General features: G+C 53.5%; 1 protein-coding gene across 1 annotated transcript in view; it reads left to right on the top strand.

Moving 5' to 3' along the window:
• Positions 1-13524: 13524 nt before the first annotated feature.
• LOC144486357 (uncharacterized) overlaps positions 13525-22512 on the top strand; it is a gene marked incomplete at its 5' end in the record, with an annotated part of 39193 nt that continues 30205 nt past the window's right edge. Inside the window, 2 exon segments of the mRNA XM_078204388.1 lie at positions 13525-13761; positions 13764-14119. Of these exon segments, the coding sequence (XP_078060514.1) occupies positions 13525-13761; positions 13764-14119 (593 nt within the window).

The raw sequence follows: 22512 nt of genomic DNA, 5'->3' as shown, positions 1-22512 counted from the left end.
CTAGTTTGGACCAGGGAGAGGCGCGGGCTAATTGTTCTTTGTTTCTCGTTTCAAGGCTTCATTCTATGATCATCTTGCTGGTGCCAGTACAGAGCGAGACTGCGGATAGTTGGGAACCTGTCTCGGGGGCAGGGAATTCAGATGGTGTTCGTAAAGCAGAAGTGGAAATGACTAGGGTTGGGAAGCAGTTTCTGATCAGGGCCAGTGTGATCTCCTGGACTCGTTTCGATCGCCTCAGGGGGTCGGAGAGGAATTTCCCAGATTTTTTTTCCCCATATTGGCCCTGGGGTTTTCACTCTGGGTTTTCGCCTCTCCCTGGAGATCACATGGTCTGGAATGGGGGGGTGGGGGTGAGTTAATAGGTTGTGATGAACAAAGAATCGTAGCTGTGAGGGACAGCTCGGTGGATAGGATATTAGGATGTAGATAGGCTGGAAAATTGGGCGGGGATCCTGGATTCAGGATTCAATCCTGGACCGGGGAGCGGCGCGGGCTTGGAGGGCCGAAGGGCCTGTTCCTGTGCTGTATTGTTCTTTGTTCTTTGATTGGGAATAGTGAAACTGCTCTTGCAGTGTGTCGATCCAGGCTTGACGGGCTGAATGGCCTCCTGTGCTGTCCCCATTCTATGATTCATACACAAGTTAACTTCTCAGTGTCTATTAGGCCCCACTCGTTCCTCCATGATCAGTTCCAGCATTTCAAGTTCAGATCCCAGTACTTTTTAGTTGGGGGATTGAGGAGTAAAACAGAAATAGGAATAAGAGTGTCGGTGCGCTTATGTTTTTGTATTTCTGTGTGTGTGTGTGTGAGAGAGAGAGACAGTTTCTAAGTGTGTGTAAGTGTCTATTTCAATGTGTGTTTCTGTGTGTGTGATTGTGTTTCTCTGCGTGTGTCTGTGAGTGAGTGTCTGTGTCTGTGTGTGTGTCTCTCTCTGGGTCTTTGTGCATGTGTGTCTGTGAGTGTGTGTTTGTGTCTCTCTGCGTGTGTGTCTGTGTGTCTCTCTCTTTGTCTATGTGTGTGTGTCTATGAGTGTGTGTGTGTGTCTGTATCTCTGTGAGTGCGTCTGTGTGTGTGTGTGTCTATGAGTGTGTGTGTGTGTTTGTGTGTGTTTGTCATGATCTGTTTGAGTGGGGGAGCAGGCTCGATGGGTCAAATGGCCTCCAACTGCACATATTTGAGATTCAAATACATTGACACACATGCATGCTCACACACACACACACACACACACACACACACACACAGAAAGATATACACAGTATTGACATATTTATTGACCATTTAATGTGACTGAATGCTACACATCCTGGTTTGCCGATGACACAAAACATTAGACAGCATTGTAAGCAGCGCAGCTGGAAACATCACATTGCAAAGAGTTATTCATATTTTGTACATGGACAAAACTGGTGGAGAGGTTTCAGTGCAGGGAAATGTAAACTGACACAACTTAGATTTAAAAGGGATAGAACAACGTACTTTAATAAATGATGAAATGACAGAAACAGTGGAAGCTCCAAATGTCCAGATATTTCACAGCTGAATTCACACAATACACACAGCAATGGATCTGATATTGCGGAATTGTTGTAAATGTGGTTAATCTCAGTACGGAGGCTGTCTTCATGTTACAATGTTAATCTGATCAGTCTCATCAAAACAGGATCAACATTTCTGTACAATGTGAGTGAATCATCAGCTCAAATAGTTCAGGTTCAGTGTTTAAAATAACCAGTCACTTTTCTGTGGCTGCTTTGGGAATGTCTCTCTACACCCTACCTATGACTGCAACACTACATTCTGCACCCTCTCTTTTACTTCTCCCCAATGTACTCTATGAACGGTATGTTTTGTCTGTACAGCATACAAGAAACAATACTTTTCACTGTATCCCAATACATGCGACAATAATAAATCAAATCAAATCAAAATCCTCCCAATTCTTTCCTCCACGATAGGTCGCAGCATTTAAAGAACACGCCCAGGGCCCAGTGCTGAGTCTGAGGGTATGTGACTACAGTAAGGTGAGTGATACAGGAGGGCCTCACTGTCTGAGGGAGGTGAGTCTTAGCCGGGGGTGCGTGAGTGACCCAGGTTAATCTGACACTCCAGGGACAGTTGGAATGGAGCTTTCCCCCGGGCTGTCCCCTCCCCGTGTCTGCGTGGGTTTCCTCCGGGTGCTCCGGTTTCCTCCCACAGTCTGAAAGATGTGCTGGTTAGGGTGCATTGGCCGTGCTAAATTCTCCCTCAGTGTAACCCGAACAGGCGCCGGAGTGTGGCGACTAGGGGATTCTCACAGTAACTTCATTGCAGTGTTAATGTAAGCCTACTTCTGACACTAATAAATAAACTGAAACTGAAGGTCAAGGTGCTGCTGTGACAATGCACTCTTGTTTAAACACTCTGCAATGCTGAGACTGGGAGAAGTGACCAACAGGGGGCAGCATTGCAGCTTCTGTCCCCCTATTGAAACTGGGATTGTTGCTCCATCTGCTGCACAATCCCAACCCCATCCACTGGGGGCAACCTGGACAATGGCTGCAGACAGACCTCACTGCGCGTGCGCCGCAATGACACCCACCGCCGGCGGCCATTTTGCGTTGCCAAGGGAGACGGCCAGCGGCCATATTCCGTTGCCAAGGGAGACGGCGGCGGCGACCATCTTGCGTTGCCAGGGGAGACGGCATCAATGCGGCGGCGTCCCGCGCGCTGACCTCTGGGAGCATTCCCGTCCCGCACATGCGCACAGGTCGCCCCGCCCCCTCGACAGACCCCCCTGCTGTCCCGCCAACGAGCATGGGCCGGAGTGGGCAAGAGGTGACACTGGGAGGAGCAGCCCCCGGGAGCGTCACAGCGACACCTGGTGGCCAGGAAGGGCAATAGCAGCAGCACACTCTCTGCCCAAAGGCTTCCCCAGTTCAGCTGCTCAGAGACACTGGGAATGTCTTCAAGTGGAAACTTCAGCTTCTCACATTCACCCCCTGTTTCCTAGACAACCTCTGTAGTGACATCACAAACAACCTGTTCACATTGAAGGCCATGGCAATCTGGACCATTCGGCTTCAAAGCCATTGAGCTTTGAAATTTCAATTGAAATGTTGGAGATGAGAGTTTATCGATGCAAGTCATGTTGCATGTGGAACGCTCACGATGCCACAATTAGAGCGGTGCAGACATCTCACAGGGTTGTGTGACTGGAGGAGATGTCAGAGACGGGCTGGTTAAATATAGAGGGACAGGGTCTGAAGCTACGTTTTGGGTAAAAGATGGCAGTAATGTTGTGACATTAATTTAGCTTCAGATAGTTGCTGGGGAGGGGGATAGAGAGGTTGGGGAGTGTGTTTGTATTGGGGCAATCTCTCTCTCTCTCTCTCATCATGTATATATATGAATCCATCTCTCACTCTCTATCTCTCTTTACCCATTGTGTCCAGAGTCTTGTGAAGGCGCAGACCGGCGGAGAGGGGGGCTGTGGACGCCGGGGTGACCAGAATCGGGGATGTGCTCGATGAGAGAGGGGCGGGCTGGATGAGTCCCCGCGTGCTGGCTGAGCGCGCGGGGATGTTCGTCTGGCGCGCGGACAAAGCCATCCTAGACCTTAGGACGGTCGTGCTCGGCCCCGAAACTGCACGCAAACTTGAGACGGCGCAGGCGTGCGGTGGGATCCCGCCCGAGCGTTCCCCTGTTCGGGCGGAATTCCACATTGGCCCAAAGCCTCAGCCCCCTCCCCTGGGTGAGGTGCCCCACAGCCTGAGCCGCCTCGCGGAAATGCCCTCCGTGCCTTTTTCTACCGCGCGGAGGCGTTTCCTGTGCGGGCTGCTGCTGCACACCCTCCACTACCGCCTCCTCGCCTGTCGCCCGGATACACCTTGGCGGGCCTTGTTGCCGCCGGGCGGCGGAGGTCCCCGCTGGAGGTCCCTCTACGGAGGGATCTCCCCCAATTACGTCGGGGACCTGGGGTGGAGGGTGATGCATGCAGCAGTTCCGCACAACCGTAGGATTCACTGGTTCACGGGCTCCGAAGACTGCCCTTTCTGTGGCCTTGTGGAGTCCGTGGACCATGTCTATGTTGAGTGTCTTAGGCTGCACTCCCTTTATGTTTTCCTGAAGAACCTTTTATTGATGTTTTGTTTGCACTTCAGTCCCACGCTCCTGATCTACGGACACCCGGTGCGGAGAGGGGAGGGTCGGGATGGCGACCTCCTCGTGAACCTGCTCCTGGGCCTGGCGAAACGCGCCATTTACCGGTCCAGGCAGCGGGCGATCGAGGGGGCCGTCCATCCTGACTGTCTTCCCCTCTACCGCGGCTACGTTCGCGGCCAGGTGTCCCTGGAGAGGGAGTATGCGGTGTCCACGGGCGAGGTTGACGCTTTCCGCGCCCGCTGGGCACCGCAGGGGTTGGGGTGCATTATTGACCCTAATAATCACATTTTAATTTGATGTTTTTAAGTTTCCTTTGCATTTTGATTTCTGTTCGGGCTGTTCCCCCTCCTTTTTGGGGAGCTGCCCCTTTTACTTTGTCCTGATTTAATTTGAGTTTGTTTACTTGGTTTGACCTAAAAAGAGGTCTCAATGAAGATTGAGCTTCAGACGGCCTGAAACGTGCCTCCTCTGGGGCAGCGCCTGCACTTTGTGTCCGGGGTGGGGTGAGTTCACGTTCGCCCGAGACGCGGGGGGCCCCGGGTCGGAGCCGGGCGGAAACTGTGGGTTTGTTTTCTTTTCTTTTTTTGTGAGTACCTTTATTTATTTTCTTCTCTCGTTTTTGCTCACGGAGACGCCCGGTTTTTGTTTTTTTTTTGTTGGGTTTGTTTGTTTTTCGCTCCCTGCGGGGAGGAAGGAGGGAGGTGAGCTGCTGCCTGCCTTGCCCGGCCTGCCTGTTGCCTGCCTGCCTGCCGTCTGGCCTGCTTACCTGCCTGCCTGCCGTCTGGCCTGCTTACCTGCCTGCCTGCCGTCTGGCCTGCTTACCTGCCTGCCTGCCGTCTGGCCTGCTTACCTGCCTGCCTGCCGTCTGGCCTGCTTACCTGCCTGCCTGCCGTCTGGCCTGCTTACCTGCCTGCCTGCCGTCTGGCCTGCTTACCTGCCTGCCTGCCGTCTGGCCTGCTTACCTGCCTGCCTGCCGTCTGGCCTGCTTACCTGCCTGCCTGCCGTCTGGCCTGCTTACCTGCCTGCCTGCCGTCTGGCCTGCTTACCTACCTGCCTGCCTGCCGTCTGGACTGCCTGCCGTCTGGACTGCCTGCTTGCCTGCCATCCGGCCTCTGGAGGGTGTGCTCTCCCCGGGGGGAGGGAGGAAGAGAGGACAGGGAGTAACTGGAGGAGAAGGGGGGGGGCGAAGGCGTTTAGACTGTCTCTTCTCCATCTGCAGTGGGGGGGGTGAAGGCCTTTTCCTAATTCCCCGACCCACTGCTGCTGCCCCCGGGACCGGCACCCCCTCCCCTTTTTCCCTCCTGACTGGGGCACCGGCCTTGTTCCTCGTTCTCCCTCCCACTGCTCCGACCTCCTCTCTCCCTCTCTCACTCCGGGGAGAGAGCACCTACACCCTTCCCCGCCTACCCCACCCTGCCTTATCTTCCCCATCCCACATACGCCCTGCCGTGCATCTGGGCAGTCTCGGGGTGGGCGTAGCACTTCCCCTGATACCATGGCGACATCACCAGCGTCGCCGGTGGCAGGGCCTTCTCGGCCCACCTATGCGGGCGTGGCGGCTGCCAGAGCCCCCGCCGCTCCCAAGGCCCTGCCGCCATTCTCTTTAATCACGCGGCAGCTCGGGGTGAAGTGCTACGCCCACCCCGACATGTCTATCGAGGCCTGCGTTAAGGCAATGGCTGGGGTTGTCGGCCCCTCAGCCATTGTCGCGGCCTCTAAGATGTACGGCCGGGCCGTATTCTTCCTGAAGGCCGAGCGGGCGGTTCGCCTCGCCCTGGAAAAGGGGCTCACGGTGGGCGGGACGTTCCTGGCGGTGGGCCCATTGGAGGCCACCGCCCACAAGATAGTAATATCGAACGTCCCGCCCTTCCTACCAAGTGAGCTCCTCCTCCCCCACCTCCATCTACTGGGGGAGGTCAGGTCCGGGGTGCAGCCGATCCCGCTCGGCCTTCGGGACCCCTCCCTCCGCCACATATACTCCTTCCGGCGCCAGGTTTTTGTCCGCCTGGCCCGGGAGGAGGAACTGGAGGGAGGTTTCAATGTCCCCCACGAGGGGACCACGTACCGGGTCTTTTGGTCCGCGGACGGTGTGCGGTGCCATGCCTGTAAGGAGGCGGGGCACGTGCGGAAAAACTGCCCCGTCTCCAAGGCCGCCGACCACCAACCCAAGGCGGCCGCAGCTGGCACCGCAGCCCCCTCTCCCCCCAAACGAGTACCATCTGCCCCCCCGCGAGGGGAGGCCACGCCGGCAGCAGCTGCCACCTCAGCTGCCGGCGGGGGGGGAGCGGAGCCCCCGCGCGGCCAAAAGGCCCATAAGGGACCTACAAAAAAGAAGGGGGGTACCGGAACCCCGGCCCCCAGGGAAAACACCCCAACCACCCCGGCAGCCGGCTCGGGGACCGCCTCAGTCTCCACCTGCGCCCCCCCCCCACCACCACCACCATCTGCCGGGCCCGTGGGCTCTCCGGGGCCTAGTGCTGGGTCCGGCGCCCGGGATCATGGGCCCGAGCATGGGGGGGTAAGCGACCCCGAGCCGGCAAAACTGGCGACGCCGCCACCTCGGGGGGAGGTGACGGGAGAGCAGGGGGGGCGCGGCAAGGCGAAGAGGGGCGGAGGGCGAGGGGCCTCGCCTGCCCGAGGGCAGGTTAACAAAAAGAGGCGGGGCCCCCCGGGCACCGTAGAGTTCGAGGTCTGCGTGCCCCTCCCCCCTTGTGAGTCATCTCCTGCCGTGCCCCCACCTGTCTTTGTGCCTTGTCCCGCGAAAAAAGGGGGCAAGGCACCCTGCAAATCGAAGCATGTGTTGCCTCAGTCCCCCGGCGAGGAGTCTCCGGGGCCGGGTGGCAGCGGGACCCCCACGGTTCCGTTCCACCCGGCCGGTTACAACCCGGAGTTCTTCTTCAGTCTGTCGGGGGACTGGGGCGACACTCCAATGTTCATGTCCTCGTGCGGCGGTGGCGAAGAGACGATCCACTCGTCCTCTCCGTCCCGACCTTGGACGCTGGACATCCCCAACCTCAGTCCGAAGGATACACCGGACCTGGGGGGTGTCCAAGCGTCTGGGGCGGGGGGGGCGGCTGGGCCGCCGTCGCACGGGGGCCCGCAATCCGGGAAAGGTGAGCCCGGGGGGAACCCCTCCTCCACCGATCCTGGGGGTGGGATCGGGGAGGGGCTAGGGCTAGTTGGTGGCTCCGTGCCGCCCGCCGTACGTCCTGCGGCGGGGGACTCGGAGTCGAGGGGCGACCGCCCTGAGGAGGTCAGCGGCTCGGTGGAGGGCACGGGGACACTTTCAGAGTCTGCCCAGAGTGAGGCGGGGGACTCCCTCGTGCCCCCCACCGAGTCGTCCCTCATCCCCTCCAAGGACCTCAGGGTCTTTATCCGTAGCCATTCCGGTCGCTCCGACATAATCCGGCTAGCCCTCGGCCGCTGGCCGGACCTGGCGCAGCTCGTCCGGTCCGTGAAGGCATGCTCGCATGCCTCCGCGGGCCTGGAGAAAATAGAGCGGCGCTGGGTACTGCGGTTCCTCCACAGGCTCGAAAAGGTGGGGGGTGGACTGGTGAGAATTGCGCCAGCGCCCCCCCACACACCTAGTTCAGTGGTGACGGTGGCACAAAGCTGCTGACATGAAGGTGACCATAGCCAGCCTCAACATCAACGGCAGCAGTGGGCCACACCGCAGGTTCCAGAACTTCTCGGTCCTCCGTGACGGGAAGTATGCGGTGTGTTTCCTGCAGGAAACCCACACCGTTCCGGGAGACGAAGCCCAATGGCTCCTGGAGTGGCGAGGGGGGGTCTACATGAGCCACCTCACGCTCGCTTCTTGCGGGGTGGCTATCTTGTTGGCCCCGCGTTATAAGCCGGAGATCTTGGGGGTCAAGGAGCCGGTGCCAGGCCGGTTGCTGCACTTGACGGTCCGTGAGGGGGGCGTGGTCATTCACTTGCTGAATGTCTACGCCCCGACCGCTGGACCGCAGCAAACGACTTTCTACGAGAAAGTGTCCGCTCACATCGACACCATCGCGGGGGGCGAATGCATTATCCTCGGGGGAGATTTCAACTGCCTCCTCGAGGCACGGGACCGCACCGGCCCCTGGCTGCGCACTCCGGCGGTGGTGAAGTTGCGGGACCTGATCGGGTCCCACGACTTGGTGGACGTCTGGAGACATCTCCATCCTGGCTCCAGCGCCTTCACTTTCGTGAGGCCTGGAGTCGGAGCGTCCAGGCTCGACCGCCTTTACATTTCGAAGGCGCACGTGTCCGGCGTGTCCTCGGTCTCCATGCGGTCGGTGTCGAGCACGGACCACAGCCTGGTGTGGGCGGACTTTGCGCCGTCTCGCATCCGGCGGGGGTCCGCGTACTGGCACTTTAACAACACGCTGCTGGAGGACGAGCGCTTCCTGGACTCGTTCCGTCGATTCTGGGCCGGCTGGAGAAGGAAGCGGGGAGGCTTCCCCTCCTTGAGGCTCTGGTGGGATGTGGGCAAGACTCACGTCCGTACCTTCTGTCAGGGGTACGCGAGGGGGTCGACAAAGAGGCGGAAATCCAGGCTCGAGGAGTTGGAGAAGGAGGTGCTCGACCTGGAGGCACGTCTCAGTCGGCCTGACGCGGACCCGGCCCTGCGTTCGGAGTACAGGGAGAAGAAGGACGCGCTGCGGGACCTGCAGCTTGCCAGGTCTCGCGGCGCGTACGTGAGGTCGCGGCTCCAGTTCCAGGTGGACCTGGACCGCGGCTCCCCCTTCTTCTACTCGCTGGAAAGAGGGCGGGCTAACCGTCAGCAGCTCCTTACGCTGCTGGCCGACGACGGTTCCCCCGTCTCGGATCCGGAGGGCATCCGGGCCATTGCCCGGGAGTATTACACCTCGCTCTTCTCTCCGGATCCGTCCAGCGAGGATGCCCGCAGACTTCTGTGGGAGGACCTGCCGCAGGTCAGCCCGGAGGGCGTCGGCAGGCCCGAGGCCCCTACCACGATGGCCGAGCTGACCGGCGCCCTAAATGGCCTCAGCCGGGGCAAGGCCCCTGGGCTGGACGGGCTGACAGTAGAGTTCTTCAGGGCGTTCTGGGACGTCCTGGGGAGCGACTACGCGGGGGTCCTGGGGGAGAGCGTCGCTACCGGGGAGATGCCCCTTTCGTGGCGCAGGGCCGTCATTGCCCTGCTGCCCAAGAAGGGGGATCTCCACCTGCTCAAGAACTGGCGCCCGGTCTCCCTCCTCAGCACGGATTATAAAATCTTTGCCAGGGCTATGGCTTCACGCCTTGGATCCGTGCTGGACCACTTGATCCACCCTGACCAGTCCTACACGGTCCCGGGCCGTTGCATACATGACAATCTCCACCTGGTCCGGGACCTAATCCATCACACCCAGAGGGCTGGTCTGTCGGGCGCCTTCTTGTCATTAGATCAGGAGAAGGCGTTCGACAGGGTGGAGCACGAGTATTTACTCGGGACTCTGCGGGCATTCGGGTTCGGGACGCATTTTGTCGCCCGGATCCGATTACTGTACTCTGCCGCAGAGTGTCTGATTAAGGTTAACGGGTCGCTGACGGCGCCCCTTCGCTTCGGGAGAGGAGTACGGCAGGGCTGCCCCTTGTCCGGCCAACTGTATTCCGTATGCGTGGAGCCATTCCTGCGCCTCTTGCGGAGGAGGTTGTCAGGTTTGGTCCTGCGCGGACCGGACGTAGGGGTGGTCCTGTCAGCTTACGCCGACGACGTGCTCCTCATGTTCACGGACCCGGCTGACCTGCGGAGGATGCGAGAATGCCAGGCGGTGTACTCCGCCGCGTCCTCCGCCAGGATCAACTGGGCCAAGTGCTCCGGACTCCTTGTCGGTCCTTGGGAGACGGACCCCCTCCCGGAGGAGCTCAGGCCTTTCACCTGGAGCAGGACCGACCTCCTCTACTTGGGGGCCCATCTCTGCCCAGCCGAGGAATCCTGGCCGGCGAACTGGCGGGAGCTGGAGGCCAAAGTCTCCGCCCGCCTGAGTCGCTGGACAGGACTGCTCCGAGTGCTGTCCTACGGGGCGCGAGCTCGCGTCATAAACCAGCTGGTCGCCTCCATGCTGTGGTACCGGCTGGTCCCTTTGACCCCTCCCCCTGGCTTTGTCACCGATATCCAGAGAACCCTCGTGCGGTTCTTCTGGGGCAATCGACTGCACTGGGTCCCTGCTGCGGTCCTGTATCTCCCGCTTGAGGAGGGCGGACAAGGTCTGGTGTGCCTCCGCACTCAGATAGCGACCTTCCGCCTCCAGGCCCTGCAGAGGTACCTTTACGTTGAGCCCCCTCCACAGTGGTGTGCCATGGCGACGTATTTCTTCCGCCAGTGGCACGGCCTCAATTATGACGTGCAGCTCCTGCATATCGAACTGGGGCGTGCTTCGACCACCCTGCAGGAGTTGCCCGTCTTTTACCAGGACCTCCTCACTGTCTGGAACAAGGTCGCCTCGCGACGCAGCTCTCCCCCGTCAGGAGTAGCCGCTCTTGTGCGAGAGCCGCTGCTCAGGAATCCGCTCCTCCAGCCGTATAACTTCAGGTGGCTGGCGGAGAGGGGGGCTGTGGACGCCGGGGTGACCAGAATCGGGGACGTGCTCGATGGCGGAGGAGCGGGCTGGATGAGTCCCCGCGTGCTGGCTGAGCGCGCGGGGACGTCCGTCCGGCGCGCGGCCAAAGCCATCCTAGACCTTAGGACGGTCGTGCTCGGCCCCGAAACTGCACGCAAACTTGAGACGGCGCAGGCGTGCGGTGGGATCCCGCCCGAGCGTTCCCCTGTTCGGGCGGAATTCCACATTGGCCCAAAGCCTCAGCCCCCTCCCCTGGGTGAGGTGCCCCACAGCCTGAGCCGCCTCGCGGAAATGCCCTCCGTGCCTTTTTCTACCGCGCGGAGGCGTTTCCTGTGCGGGCTGCTGCTGCACCCCTTCCACTGCCGCCTCCTCGCCTGTCGCCCGGATACACCTTGGCGGGCCTTGTTGCCGCCGGGCGGCGGAGGTCCCCGCTGGAGGTCCCTCTCCGGAGGGATCTCCCCCAATTACGTCGGGGACCTGGGGTGGAGGGTGATGCATGCAGCAGTTCTGCACAACCGTAGGATTCACTGGTTCACGGGCTCCGAAGACTGCCCTTTCTGTGGCCTTGTGGAGTCCGTGGACCATGTCTATGTTGAGTGTCTTAGGCTGCACTCCCTTTATGTTTTCCTGAAGAACCTTTTATTGATGTTTTGTTTGCACTTCAGTCCCACGCTCCTGATCTACGGACACCCGGTGCGGAGAGGGGAGGGTCGGGATGGCGACCTCCTCGTGAACCTGGGCCTGGCGAAACGCGCCATTTACCGGTCCAGGCAGCGGGCGATCGAGGGGGCCGTCCATCCTGACTGTCTTCCCCTCTACCGCGGCTACGTTCGCGGCCAGGTGTCCCTGGAGAGGGAGCATGCGGTGTCCACGGGCGAGGTTGACGCTTTCCGCGCCCGCTGGGCACCGCAGGGGTTGGGGTGCATTATTGACCCTAATAATCACATTTTAATTTGATGTTTTTAAGTTTCCTTTGCATTTTGATTTCTGTTCGGGCTGTTCCCCCTCCTTTTTTGGGGAGCTGCCCCTTTTACTTTGTCCTGATTTAATTTGAGTTTGTTTACTTGGTTTGACCTAAAAAGAGGTCCCTCTGAATGAAGATTGAGCTTCACACACATTACAACCTCCTCCCCTGTCAAACATCTGTGAGTAAAACACTTTATTTTCTATCCATTTATATTTCTTTTCTCATTCTGGGGGAAATTGGGGACTTGCAGCAACTGAAGGGAAAGGAAGTGAATCCAGGGAGGCTGCAGACTCTGGAAAGGTTAGCCCAGGTCTCTCTCTCTCTTTTAAAGTTTATTTATTTGTCACAAGTAAGGCTTACATTAACACTGCAATGAAGTTACTGTGAAATTCCTCTAGTCGCCACACTCCAAAGCCTGTTCTTGTCAATGCATCTACCCAGCATGTCTTTTAGACTGTGGGAGGAAACCGGAGCACCCGGAGAAAACCCACGCTGACACGGGGAAAACGTGTAAACTCCACACAGACAGTGACCCAAGCCGGGAATCGAACCCAGGTCCCTGGCGCTGTGAGGCAGTAGTGCTAACCACTGAGTCACCGTGCGGCTCTCTCTCTCTCTCTCTCTCTTAAAGAGATTGACATCCTTTGCTCCCTCAGCTTGATACATTCATTTGTCTCACGGAAATGATGGCCTCTTTCCTAATGTTCACAATTAAAAGGGTGGTTTCCCCAGAAGATGCTGAGATTTAAGGACGTAAATTAATATAGGACAGAGAGTAATATGGTATGTTTTAGATACATTATTTATCGATCTGCAATGAACTTCATTTATTATTTAGTCTTGTAATATAATACTCGAGTTACGTTATATGTTTCCAGTTGTAGTTACAGCACAGAAAAAGTCAATTCAGCAACTTGAGTCCATGCTGACAATCTCTGGAGCAATCCAGTCAGTCCCATTCCCCTTCTATATCTCTGCTCCCCTGCAAGGTTATTTCTTCAAGTGCCTATCCAATTTCATTTTGGAATCATCGATTATGTCCAATTCCACCATTCTCATAAGTAGCAGGTTCCTGGTCATGCACATTCACTCAGAAACAAAGCTTGTCCTTGCATTATTTCTGTATCCTTAATCAGGTGATGGAGTGTATATTAAATATATACATACACAAAGCCAGCAGCCTATGTGGTGGTCTTCAAGCCGTTGTGCCCTGGACAAGAAGCAGTAAGCATGTATCTGTCAATCAGGAGAATTAGGAGGGAGTATATTAGGTACAGCAGAGTGAGAATGGAGGATGGTGTGTGGTGTGGACACTTACAGCTTTTGGGGAAGAGGCAAGACTATTCCATTGAAACTACAATTGTCTGTTCTGAATTTCTATCCTGTTCTGCCAGTGATAACTTTTGTGAACCCTTTTCACAGGACACTCGAAGAGGATTTGCATTTGAGAAACTCAAACCAAGTATCACATCAAGATCTGACAGTCACTGAATTAATCAGGATCTGAATATCATCGTCCTTCGATTGTGGAAGGAGAAATGTTTGCCCGTTCTATCTGTGAGAAATGATTTCAACATCAGTGTAGCTGGAAAAGCACCGAGACACACACACACACACCCGAGTGAGAGTGTTCCAGTGAACTGACTGTGGAAAGAGCTTCACACAGCCGGAAAAAGCATCACACCATTCACAGCGGGGAGAAACCGTACTCAAGTTCCATGTGTGGATGAGGCTTCAATTGATCATCCAACCTGGAGGGACATAAGGATCCCGGCACCATGGAGAAACCGTGGGAATGTGGGGACTGTGGGAAGGGATTCTGCACCCCATCTGCATTGGAAACTCATCATCGTGTTCACACAGGTGAGAGGCCATTCACCTGCTCTCAGTGTGGGAAGGGATTCACTCAGTCATCCACCCTGCTGAAACACCAACAAATTCACACTGGAGAGAAACCGTTCACCTGCTCTCAGTGTGGGAAGGGATTCAGTAATTCATCTCACCTGCTCACACACAAGCGTGTTCACACTGGGGAGAGGCCATTCACCTGCTCTGAATGTGGGAAAGGATTCACTCGGTCATCCAACCTTCTGATGCACCAATGGCTCACACTGGGGAGAGGCCATTTACCTGCTCAGAATGTGGGAAGGGATTCAGTGATTCATCTGCCCTCCTGACACACAAGCGAGTTCACACTGGAGAGAGACCATTCATCTGCTCCGAGTGTGGGAAGAGATTCCCTCAGTCATCCAACCTGCTGACGCACCAGCGGATTCACACTGGAGAGAGACCATTCATCTGCTCTGAATGTGGGAAGGGATTCATTCAGTCATGCAACCTAGTGATGCACCAGCAAGTCCACACTGGGGAGAGGCCATCCATCTGCTCTGAGTGTGGGAAGGGATTCAGAGATTCATCCACCCTTCTGAGACACCAGCGCATTCACACTGGGGAGAGGCCATTCACCTGCTCTGTGTGTGGGAAAGGATTTGGTCAGTTATGCAGCCTACAGAGGCATCGGCAAGTTCACACCGGGGAGAGTTTGTTAGCCTGCTCTGTGTGTGGGAAGGGATTCACTCAGTCATCCTGTCTGGTGACACACCAGCAAGTTCACAAGTGAAAGCAATGATTAGATTCTGTTGTTAATCAGATCCAGGACTGAACCATGTTCATCTTGACAGTCGGTAAAGTGGGAGAGTTGGAGTATTTCTTTCTGCTGGACTGGCCGGTCTCTCAGTTTGGCTTCCAGTGGGCTGGTGTTCTTTCACCGATGTTGGCAGTGCTCCCAGTGCAGTCTAATCCTGGTTCAAAACAAGTTGAATATAAGCTCCCCTGCTTTCCAATCCTAACCTACTTCAATAGGAGCTGTTAATATGGGCCCGACACGGGGGGAAAGATGTGAATTTTTCGAGTGTGTGCAAAGGAGATGTGCTGGAATGTGTCACGCATGAAAGAATTCGGAGGCAGATTCAGTCATAGTTTTCAATAGAGAATTGGATCATTTTTTTGAAGAGGAAAAATTGACAGATGTGGGGGAAATGGGCACTGTGTGAATTTTTATTGCAGAGAGCTAGCACAGACAAAATGGGCTGAATGGCCTCCTTCTGTCTTGCCATTCCACAATTCTGGATTACCAGCTAGCTGATTCTGTACAGCACGACATGACAGTTGGTATCTCTCTTGCCTCTGAGTCAGGAGCTGGGGGGAAGGGGTTTGAATTTCCAAACCAGAGCTGGCATTCCCGGTACCAGTACTGAGGGAGAGCCGGACTGGCAGAGCGACCATGTTCCGAGTGAGACACTAACCCTGTCTCCCTCTCAGGCGGACATAAAAGATCAAACAGCAACAGCTGGAAGAGGACAGATGTAACTCCGTGATGTCCTGGGGCCTGATATTTATCCCACAATTAATATCCCACAAGTAAGACCAGGTGATCTGGTCATCATCACATTGCCTTCTGTGGGAGCTTGCTGTGCGCAAATTGGCTGCCACGTGCCGATCTTCGGAAAGTGTTGACTGTGAAATGCATTGAGGTTCCCCAAAAGGCGGAAGGCACTATATAAATGCAAGCTTCCTTATGAATTAACAGGCTCCTATCCTTGTGGACAGATCGTCCAGAGGACCAGGAGTCAGCACAAGCCGGCTGAGTGCGGGACGACAGGAACTTCCAGTGTGAACCCAGGCTGCTTCCCTTCAGAGGCCACTGAATACATTGTGGGACCTGACCATTTAAAGAGGATACTTTGACTTGCTGAGCTGTGAATCCCGCCCCTTTTCCCTCTGTAATGCTGGCTGAGAATGAACATCGGGACTGGTCAATGTGCTGAAAGTACCTCTGCCACTGAAGATCGAGATAATGTTTCCCTCTATAATTCTGCTGTAAATAATTTATCTCACAAACTAATTGATAGATTTCACCAAACCTTGGTACACTGACCGAGTATGGCCGTTGGAAGAAATGATTCATTTTTGGTTAAGATTGGGATCTAGGAATGATATAAAGGAGCCATTCACAACGGGGGATCAGGCAAATTCACTTTCTCTATTAGATTGTTATGGTTTGTTTTATTTTGACTGTTTATTGTTTCAGGATTTTGTGGAGTATCTCGGCTGCTGGGGTGGAATTTGTCACAGCTGTCAAATGTGAGCTGAGTTTTCAGAGCAGGTTGTTGGATTAGGATTTGCCTAAAATCTCCTCGTGAGACAGTGCTCTTAATGAATAAATGTACTATTTTTAGCTTTATTGTCACAAAGCATGTTTTCATCCCTGTCTGTAACAATATACCTCAAAAACTCATGGACGAGTTTAAACAAAACATGGTACATGAAATAACGCCTCAGAGACCATTGTCCCTTCAACAGATTCCCTTTATTTACAAACTCAGTTCCACTCCTAAGATCGCTTCAGTTACAAAGTCAGAATCAGGATTGTCAGTGCATTGCCAGAAATATATATATATGCACACACACACAGATGGTACTCCCTGATTAGGTAGGTGATCATTACCAACCTAATAGGTTGGAAGAACAATAGGTCAATAAGCATAGAGGCTGGGGATGAGGTTGGGGCCAAGACAAGGCTATCTAAGAGGAAGAGCATTCTGGGGGAGGATGACCTCAGTGGGCCTGGAGGTCTGGAGTGCATCTGCTTCAATGCAAGGAACGTCACGGGCAAGACAGACGAGTTTAGAGCCTTAATGCTTGCGCGGAACTTGGAGGTGGTTGCAGTGACGGAGACTTGGTTAAAAGAAGGACAGGACTGGCAGCTGAATATTCCGGGGTATAAGTGTTTTAGGTGAGACAGAGGAGGGGCGAGGAGAGGTGGGGGAGTAGCAATGCTGGTTAGGGAGCATATTACAGCAGTACAGAGGGTGGACAATATGGAGGGGTCAGGTAACGAGTCATTGTGGGTGGAGCTCAGAAACAGGAGGGGCGGAGTCACTATGCTGGGGGTATACTACAGGCCTCCCAACAGCCCACGGGAAGTTGAGGAACGGATATGTAAGGAGATTCTGGACAGGTGCAGAAAAAATTGGGTTGTTGTAGTGGGAGACTTTAATTTCCCTCACATAGACTGGAAATCGCTTAGGGCTGGGGGCCTGGACGGGAAAGAACTTATAAAATGCGTACAGGAAGGTTCTTTGGAACAATATGTTGACAGTTCAATGAGAGAGGGGGCAATACTGGGCCTAGTACTGGGGAATGAGCCCGGTCAGGTCATCAAAGTTGCAGTAGAGGAACATGTGGCAAATAGTGACCACAATTCTGTAAACTTTAGGATAGTAATGGAAAAACTTGAGTGTTGTCCTATGGGTAAGGTGCTGAATTGGGGGAAGGCGAACTACAACCGGATTAGGCAGGATTTGGTGGCTGTTGATTGGGAGAGGCTGTTCGAGGGTAAATCCACATCTGGCATGTAAGGAGCAGTTGATAGGACTGCAGGACAGGCATGTGCCTGTAAAGAGGAAGGATAGGAAAGGTAGGATTCGGGAGCCGTGGATAACCAGTGAAATTGTGGGTCTAATCAAAAAGAAAAAAGAGGCATACATGAGGTCCAGGCAGCTAAAAACAGATGGCGCACTGGAGGAATACAGAGAAAGTAGAAAAGAACTGAACAGGGAGTTAAAAGGGGTCACGAAATGTCTTTGGCAGACAGGATTAAGGAGAATCCTAAGGCATTTTATACATAGGTTAGGAACAAGAGGGTTGTTAGGGAAAGAATCGGACCTCTCGGGGAAAAGGAGGGGAATTATGCTTAGAACCAAAGGAAGTAGGTGAGATCCTAAACGAATACTTTGCATCAGTATTCACAAAGGAGAGGGACATGTTGACTGGTCGTGTCTCAGAGAGATGTGTTGACCCGTTAGAAAAAATCTCAATTACAAGGGAGGAAGTGTTAGGTTTTTTAGGAAACATTAAGACAGACAAATCCCCAGGGCCAGATGGCATCTATCCTAGACTCCTCAGGGAGGCGAGAGATGCAATTGCTGGGCCTCTAACAGAAATCTTTGTCTCTTCACTGGACACAGGTGAGGTCCCAGAGTATTTGAGGATCGCAAATGTGGTCCCGTTATTTAAGAAGGGTAGCAAGAATAACCCAAATAATTATAGGCTGGTGAGCTTGACGTCCATGGTGGGGAAGTTGTTGGAGAAGATTCTTAGAGATAAGATATATGTGCATTTAGAACTGAATAATCTCATTAGCGATAGACAGAATGGTTTTGTACGAGGGAGGTCATGCCTCAAAAATTTGGTTGAGTTTTTTGAGGAGGTGACAAAAACGATTGACAAGGGAAGGGCCGTGGATGTTGTCTATATGGATTTTAGGAAAGCGTTTGACAAGGTCCCTCATGGCAGGCTGGTGCAAAAGGGTAAATCTCACAGGATAAAAGGTGAGCTAGCTGGATGGGTGGAGAACTGGCTTAGCCATAGAAGACAGAGGGTAGCAGTGGAGGGGTCTTTTTCTGGCTGGAGGTCTGTGACTAGTGGTGTTCCGCAGGGCTCTGTACTGGGACCTCTGCTGTTTGTGATATATATAAATGATTTGGAGGAAGATGTAGCTGGTGTGATCAGTAAGTTTGCGAACGACACAAAGATTGCTGGAGTTGCGGATAGTGATGAACATTGTCAGAGAATGCAGCAGGATAGACTAATGGGACTGAAGGTGGACAAGTCCCCGGGTCCGGATGGAATGCATCCCAGGGTATTGAAAGAAATGTCAGAGGTAATAGTGGATGCGTTAGTGATTATTTATCAAAACTCGTTGCATTCTGGGGTCGTGCCGGCTGATTGGAAAACGGCTAATGTTACGCCGCTGTTTAAAAAAGGAAGGAGACAAAAGGCGGGTAACTATAGGCCGGTCAGCTTAACGTCTGTAGTAGGGAAAATGCTGGAATCCATTATTAAAGAGGAGATAGCAGGGCATCTGGATAGAAATGGTTTGATCAATCAGACGCAGCATGGATTCATGAGGGGAAAGTCGTGCTTGACGAACATGTTGGATTTTTATGAAGATGTGACGAGGGCGGTTGATGGAGGAGAACCGGTGGATGCGGTGTTTTTGGATTTCCAAAAGGCGTTTGATAAGGTGCCCCATAAAAGGCTGCTGAAGAAGATTAGGGCACACGGAGTTGGGGGTAGTGTGTTAAAGTGGATTGGGGACTGGCTATCCGACAGGAAGCAAAGAGTCGGAATAAATGGGTGTTTTTCCGGTTGGAGGAAGGTAACTAGTGGCGTGCCGCAGGGATCGGTACTCGGGCCGCAACTATTTACCATTTATATAGATGATCTGGAGGAGGGGACGGAGTGTAGGGTAACGAAGTTTGCAGACGACACAAAGATAAGTGGAAAAGTGAATCGTGTGGAGGACGGAGAAGATCTGCAGAGAGATTTGGACAGGCTGAGTGAGTGGGCGAGGATATGGCAAATGGAGTATAACGTTGAGAAATGCGAGGTTATACACTTTGGAGGAAATAATAACAAATGGGATTACTATCTCAATGGAAACAAATTAAAACATGCTACCGTGCAAAGGGACCTGGGGGTCCTTGTGCATGAGACGCAAAAGCCCAGTCTGCAGGTACAACAGGTGATCAAGAAGGCAAATGGGATGTTGGCCTATATTGCGAGGGGGATAGAATATAAAAGCAGGGATGTCTTGATGCACCTGTACAGGGCATTGGTGAGGCCGCAGCTGGAATACTGTGTGCAGTATTGGTCCCCTTATATGAGGAAGGATATATTGGCATTGGAGGGAGTGCAGAGAAGGTTCACCAGGTTGATACCGGAGATGAGGGGTTTGGATTATGAGGAGAGGCTGAGGAGATTGGGTTTGTACTCGTTGGAGTTTAGAAGGATGAGGGGGGATCTTATGGAGACTTATAAGATAATGCGGGGGCTGGATAGGGTGGAGGCGGAGAGATTCTTTCCACTTAGTAAGGAAGTTAAAACTAGAGGACACAGCCTCAAAATAAAGGGGGGTCGGTTTAAGACAGAGTTGAGGAGGAACTTCTTCTCCCAGAGGGTGGTGAATCTCTGGAATTCTCTGCCCACTGAGGTGGTGGAGGCTACCTCGCTGAATATGTTTAAAGCGCGGATGGATGGATTCCTGAGCGGTAAGGGAATTAAGGGTTATGGGGATCAGGCGGGTAAGTGGTACTGATCCACGTCAGATCAGCCATGATCTTATTGAATGGCGGGGCAGGCTCGAGGGGCTAGATGGCCTACTCCTGCTCCTATTTCTTATGTTCTTATGTTCTTATATAGATAGGCTGGAACATTGGGCGGAGAAATGGCAGATGGAATTTAATCCAGATAAATGCAAAGTGATGCATTTCGGTAGATCTAATGTAAGGGGGAGCTGTACAATAAATGGCAGAGCCATCAGGAGTATAGACACACAAAGGGACCTGGGTGTACAAGTCCACAGATCCTTAAAGGTGGCAGCACAGGGGGAGAGGGTGGTGAAGAAAGCATATGGCATACTTGCCTTTATTGGACGGGGCATAGAATATAAAAGTTGGCATATGATGTTGCAGCTGTATAGAACGATGGTTCGGCCACATTTGGAATACTGCGTCTAGTTCTGGTCACCACACTACCAGAAGGACATGGAGGCTTTGGAGAGAGTACAGAGAAGGTTTACCAGGATGTTGCCTGGTATAGAGGGTCTTAGCTATCGGGAGAGATTGGGTAAACTGGGGTTGTTCTCCCTGGAAAGATGGAGGATGAGGGGCAACTTAATAGAGGTGTATAAAATTATGAAGGGCATAGATAGAGTGAACAGTGGGAAGTTTTTTCCCAGGTCAGAGGTGACGAACACAAGGGGTCACGGGTTCAAGGTGAGGGGGAGCAAGGTTCAACACAGATGTCAGGGGGACGTATTTTACACAGAGGGTGGTGGGAGCCTGGAATGCACTGCCAAGCAAGGTGATTGAGGTGGACACGCTGGGATTGTTTCAGACTTATCTGGATAACCACATGAACAGTGTGGGAATAGAGGGATACAAAAGAATGATCTAGTGGGCACATGAGCAGCGCAGGCTTGGAGGGCCGAAGGGCCTTTTCCTGTGCTGTATTGTTCTTTGTTCTTCATTTGTTCTTTGACTCTGGGAGGAAAGTGGAGCACCCAGAGGAAACCCATGCAGTTACGGGAATAATGAGTGACTTCCATACAGACTCCACACATTCTCCCTGTGATCTGTTTCCTAATTTCATAGTTGGCCATTCAGTCCCAGCCCCTGTACCCGATAAAAGCAAAAGAATGATCATAAGGTATTTGTGAATCTGAAACCAAAAGAGAAAATGCTGGAAAATCTTCTCAGGTCTGGCAGCATCTGTAAGGAGAGAAAAGAGCTGATGTTTCATAGATTCATAGAATACCTATAGTGCAGAGAGAGGCTATTAGGCCCATCGAGTCTGCACCGACAACAATCCCACCCAAGCCCTATCCCCACAACCCCACATATTTACCCCCCTTATCCCTCTAACCTACACATCCCGGAACACAAACGGGAAATTCAGCATGGCCAATGCACCTAACCTGCACATCTTTTGGACTGTGGGAGGTAACCAGAGCACCCGGAGGAAACCCATGCAGACATGGAGAGAACATGCAAATTCCACACAGACAATGACCCAAGCCAGGAATTGGACCCGGTCCCTGGTGCTGTGAGGCAACAGTGCTAACCGCTATGTCACCATGCCGTTTCGAGTCCGGATAATCCTTTGTCAAAGCTAAAAGGCAGAGAAAGTGGAAGATATTTATACTGCAGGGTGAGGGAACGAAAGATGAATCATAGCCACAGAAAACAGGGGAAAATGTTTATTTGGAATCACGAGGTTTTGGTGCGCTGCTCCTTTGGAGTCGCTCACCTGATGAAGGAGCAGCGCTCCAAAAGCTGGTGATTCCAAATAAACCTGTTGGACTTTAACCTGGTGCTGTGAGACTTCTTACTGTGCCCACCCCAGTCCAACACCGGCATCTCCACCTCATCCCTTCACAGGCAACAGAGGAACTCCGCGCAGGCGCAGTACAGGCCATGTTCTGAGCTTGCGCAGTGGGAGTGCTGGCAATCGGGAGTTCCTTGTTTCTTGTCCTTGCGGCGGGTAAGGAAGTGACGAGTCCGAGGGAGAGATTGGCGCAAAGGGAGGGCGGAAAGCATTCATAAACACCCAGTGAAGGCTGCAAACCTCGATTAAGAAGGTTCCAGGCCAGTCCCGAGTTTGTCCTGAGCCGCTCCTCTTCCCGCGGATACAAACCCGGAAGAACGGCCGCCATCTTTGCCGAGGCAAGGTGCAGCAATGCGCATGTGCAGTGCTCCCTGCCAGCAGGAGGAGAGATTGTGAATGTCTGTCCTGGGACGACAGTGTTGGATTTTGAAGCTCCTTTTACAGTGTTTAGAGTTTGTTTATTAGTGTCACAAGTATGCTTACATTGACACTGCATTGAAGTTATTGTGAAAATCCCCTCGTCGCCACACTCTAGCGCCTGTTCGGGTGCACTGAGGGAGTTGGAGGGGGAGGATTTGTCAATGGGAATTTCAAGCCAAGCGTCACGTCAACATTGATAGAATCTCCAGATTCATTTGGATCTGGATAGTACACAAAGGAAATTTCTGTTCATCCAGCACTGGATACCATAAGTGTTAAAGAACAAAGAAAATACAGCACAGGAATAGACCCTTCGGTCTCCAAGCCTGTGCCGATCATGGTGCCCTAAATTATCGATAAAGTACCTTCTGCCCTTACTTGGTCCATATCCCTCTATTCCCTCCCTATTCATTACCCATCCAGATGCCTCTTAAATGTCGCTAATGTGCCTGCTTCCACCACCTCCTCTGGCAGCACGTT

This window comes from Mustelus asterias, unplaced genomic scaffold (genome assembly GCF_964213995.1).
Source record: "Mustelus asterias unplaced genomic scaffold, sMusAst1.hap1.1 HAP1_SCAFFOLD_322, whole genome shotgun sequence".
NCBI classification, from domain to species: Eukaryota; Metazoa; Chordata; class Chondrichthyes; order Carcharhiniformes; family Triakidae; genus Mustelus; species Mustelus asterias.
Note: the sequence above shows the minus strand (reverse complement) of the source record. Positions and strands in the feature narration are given on the sequence as shown.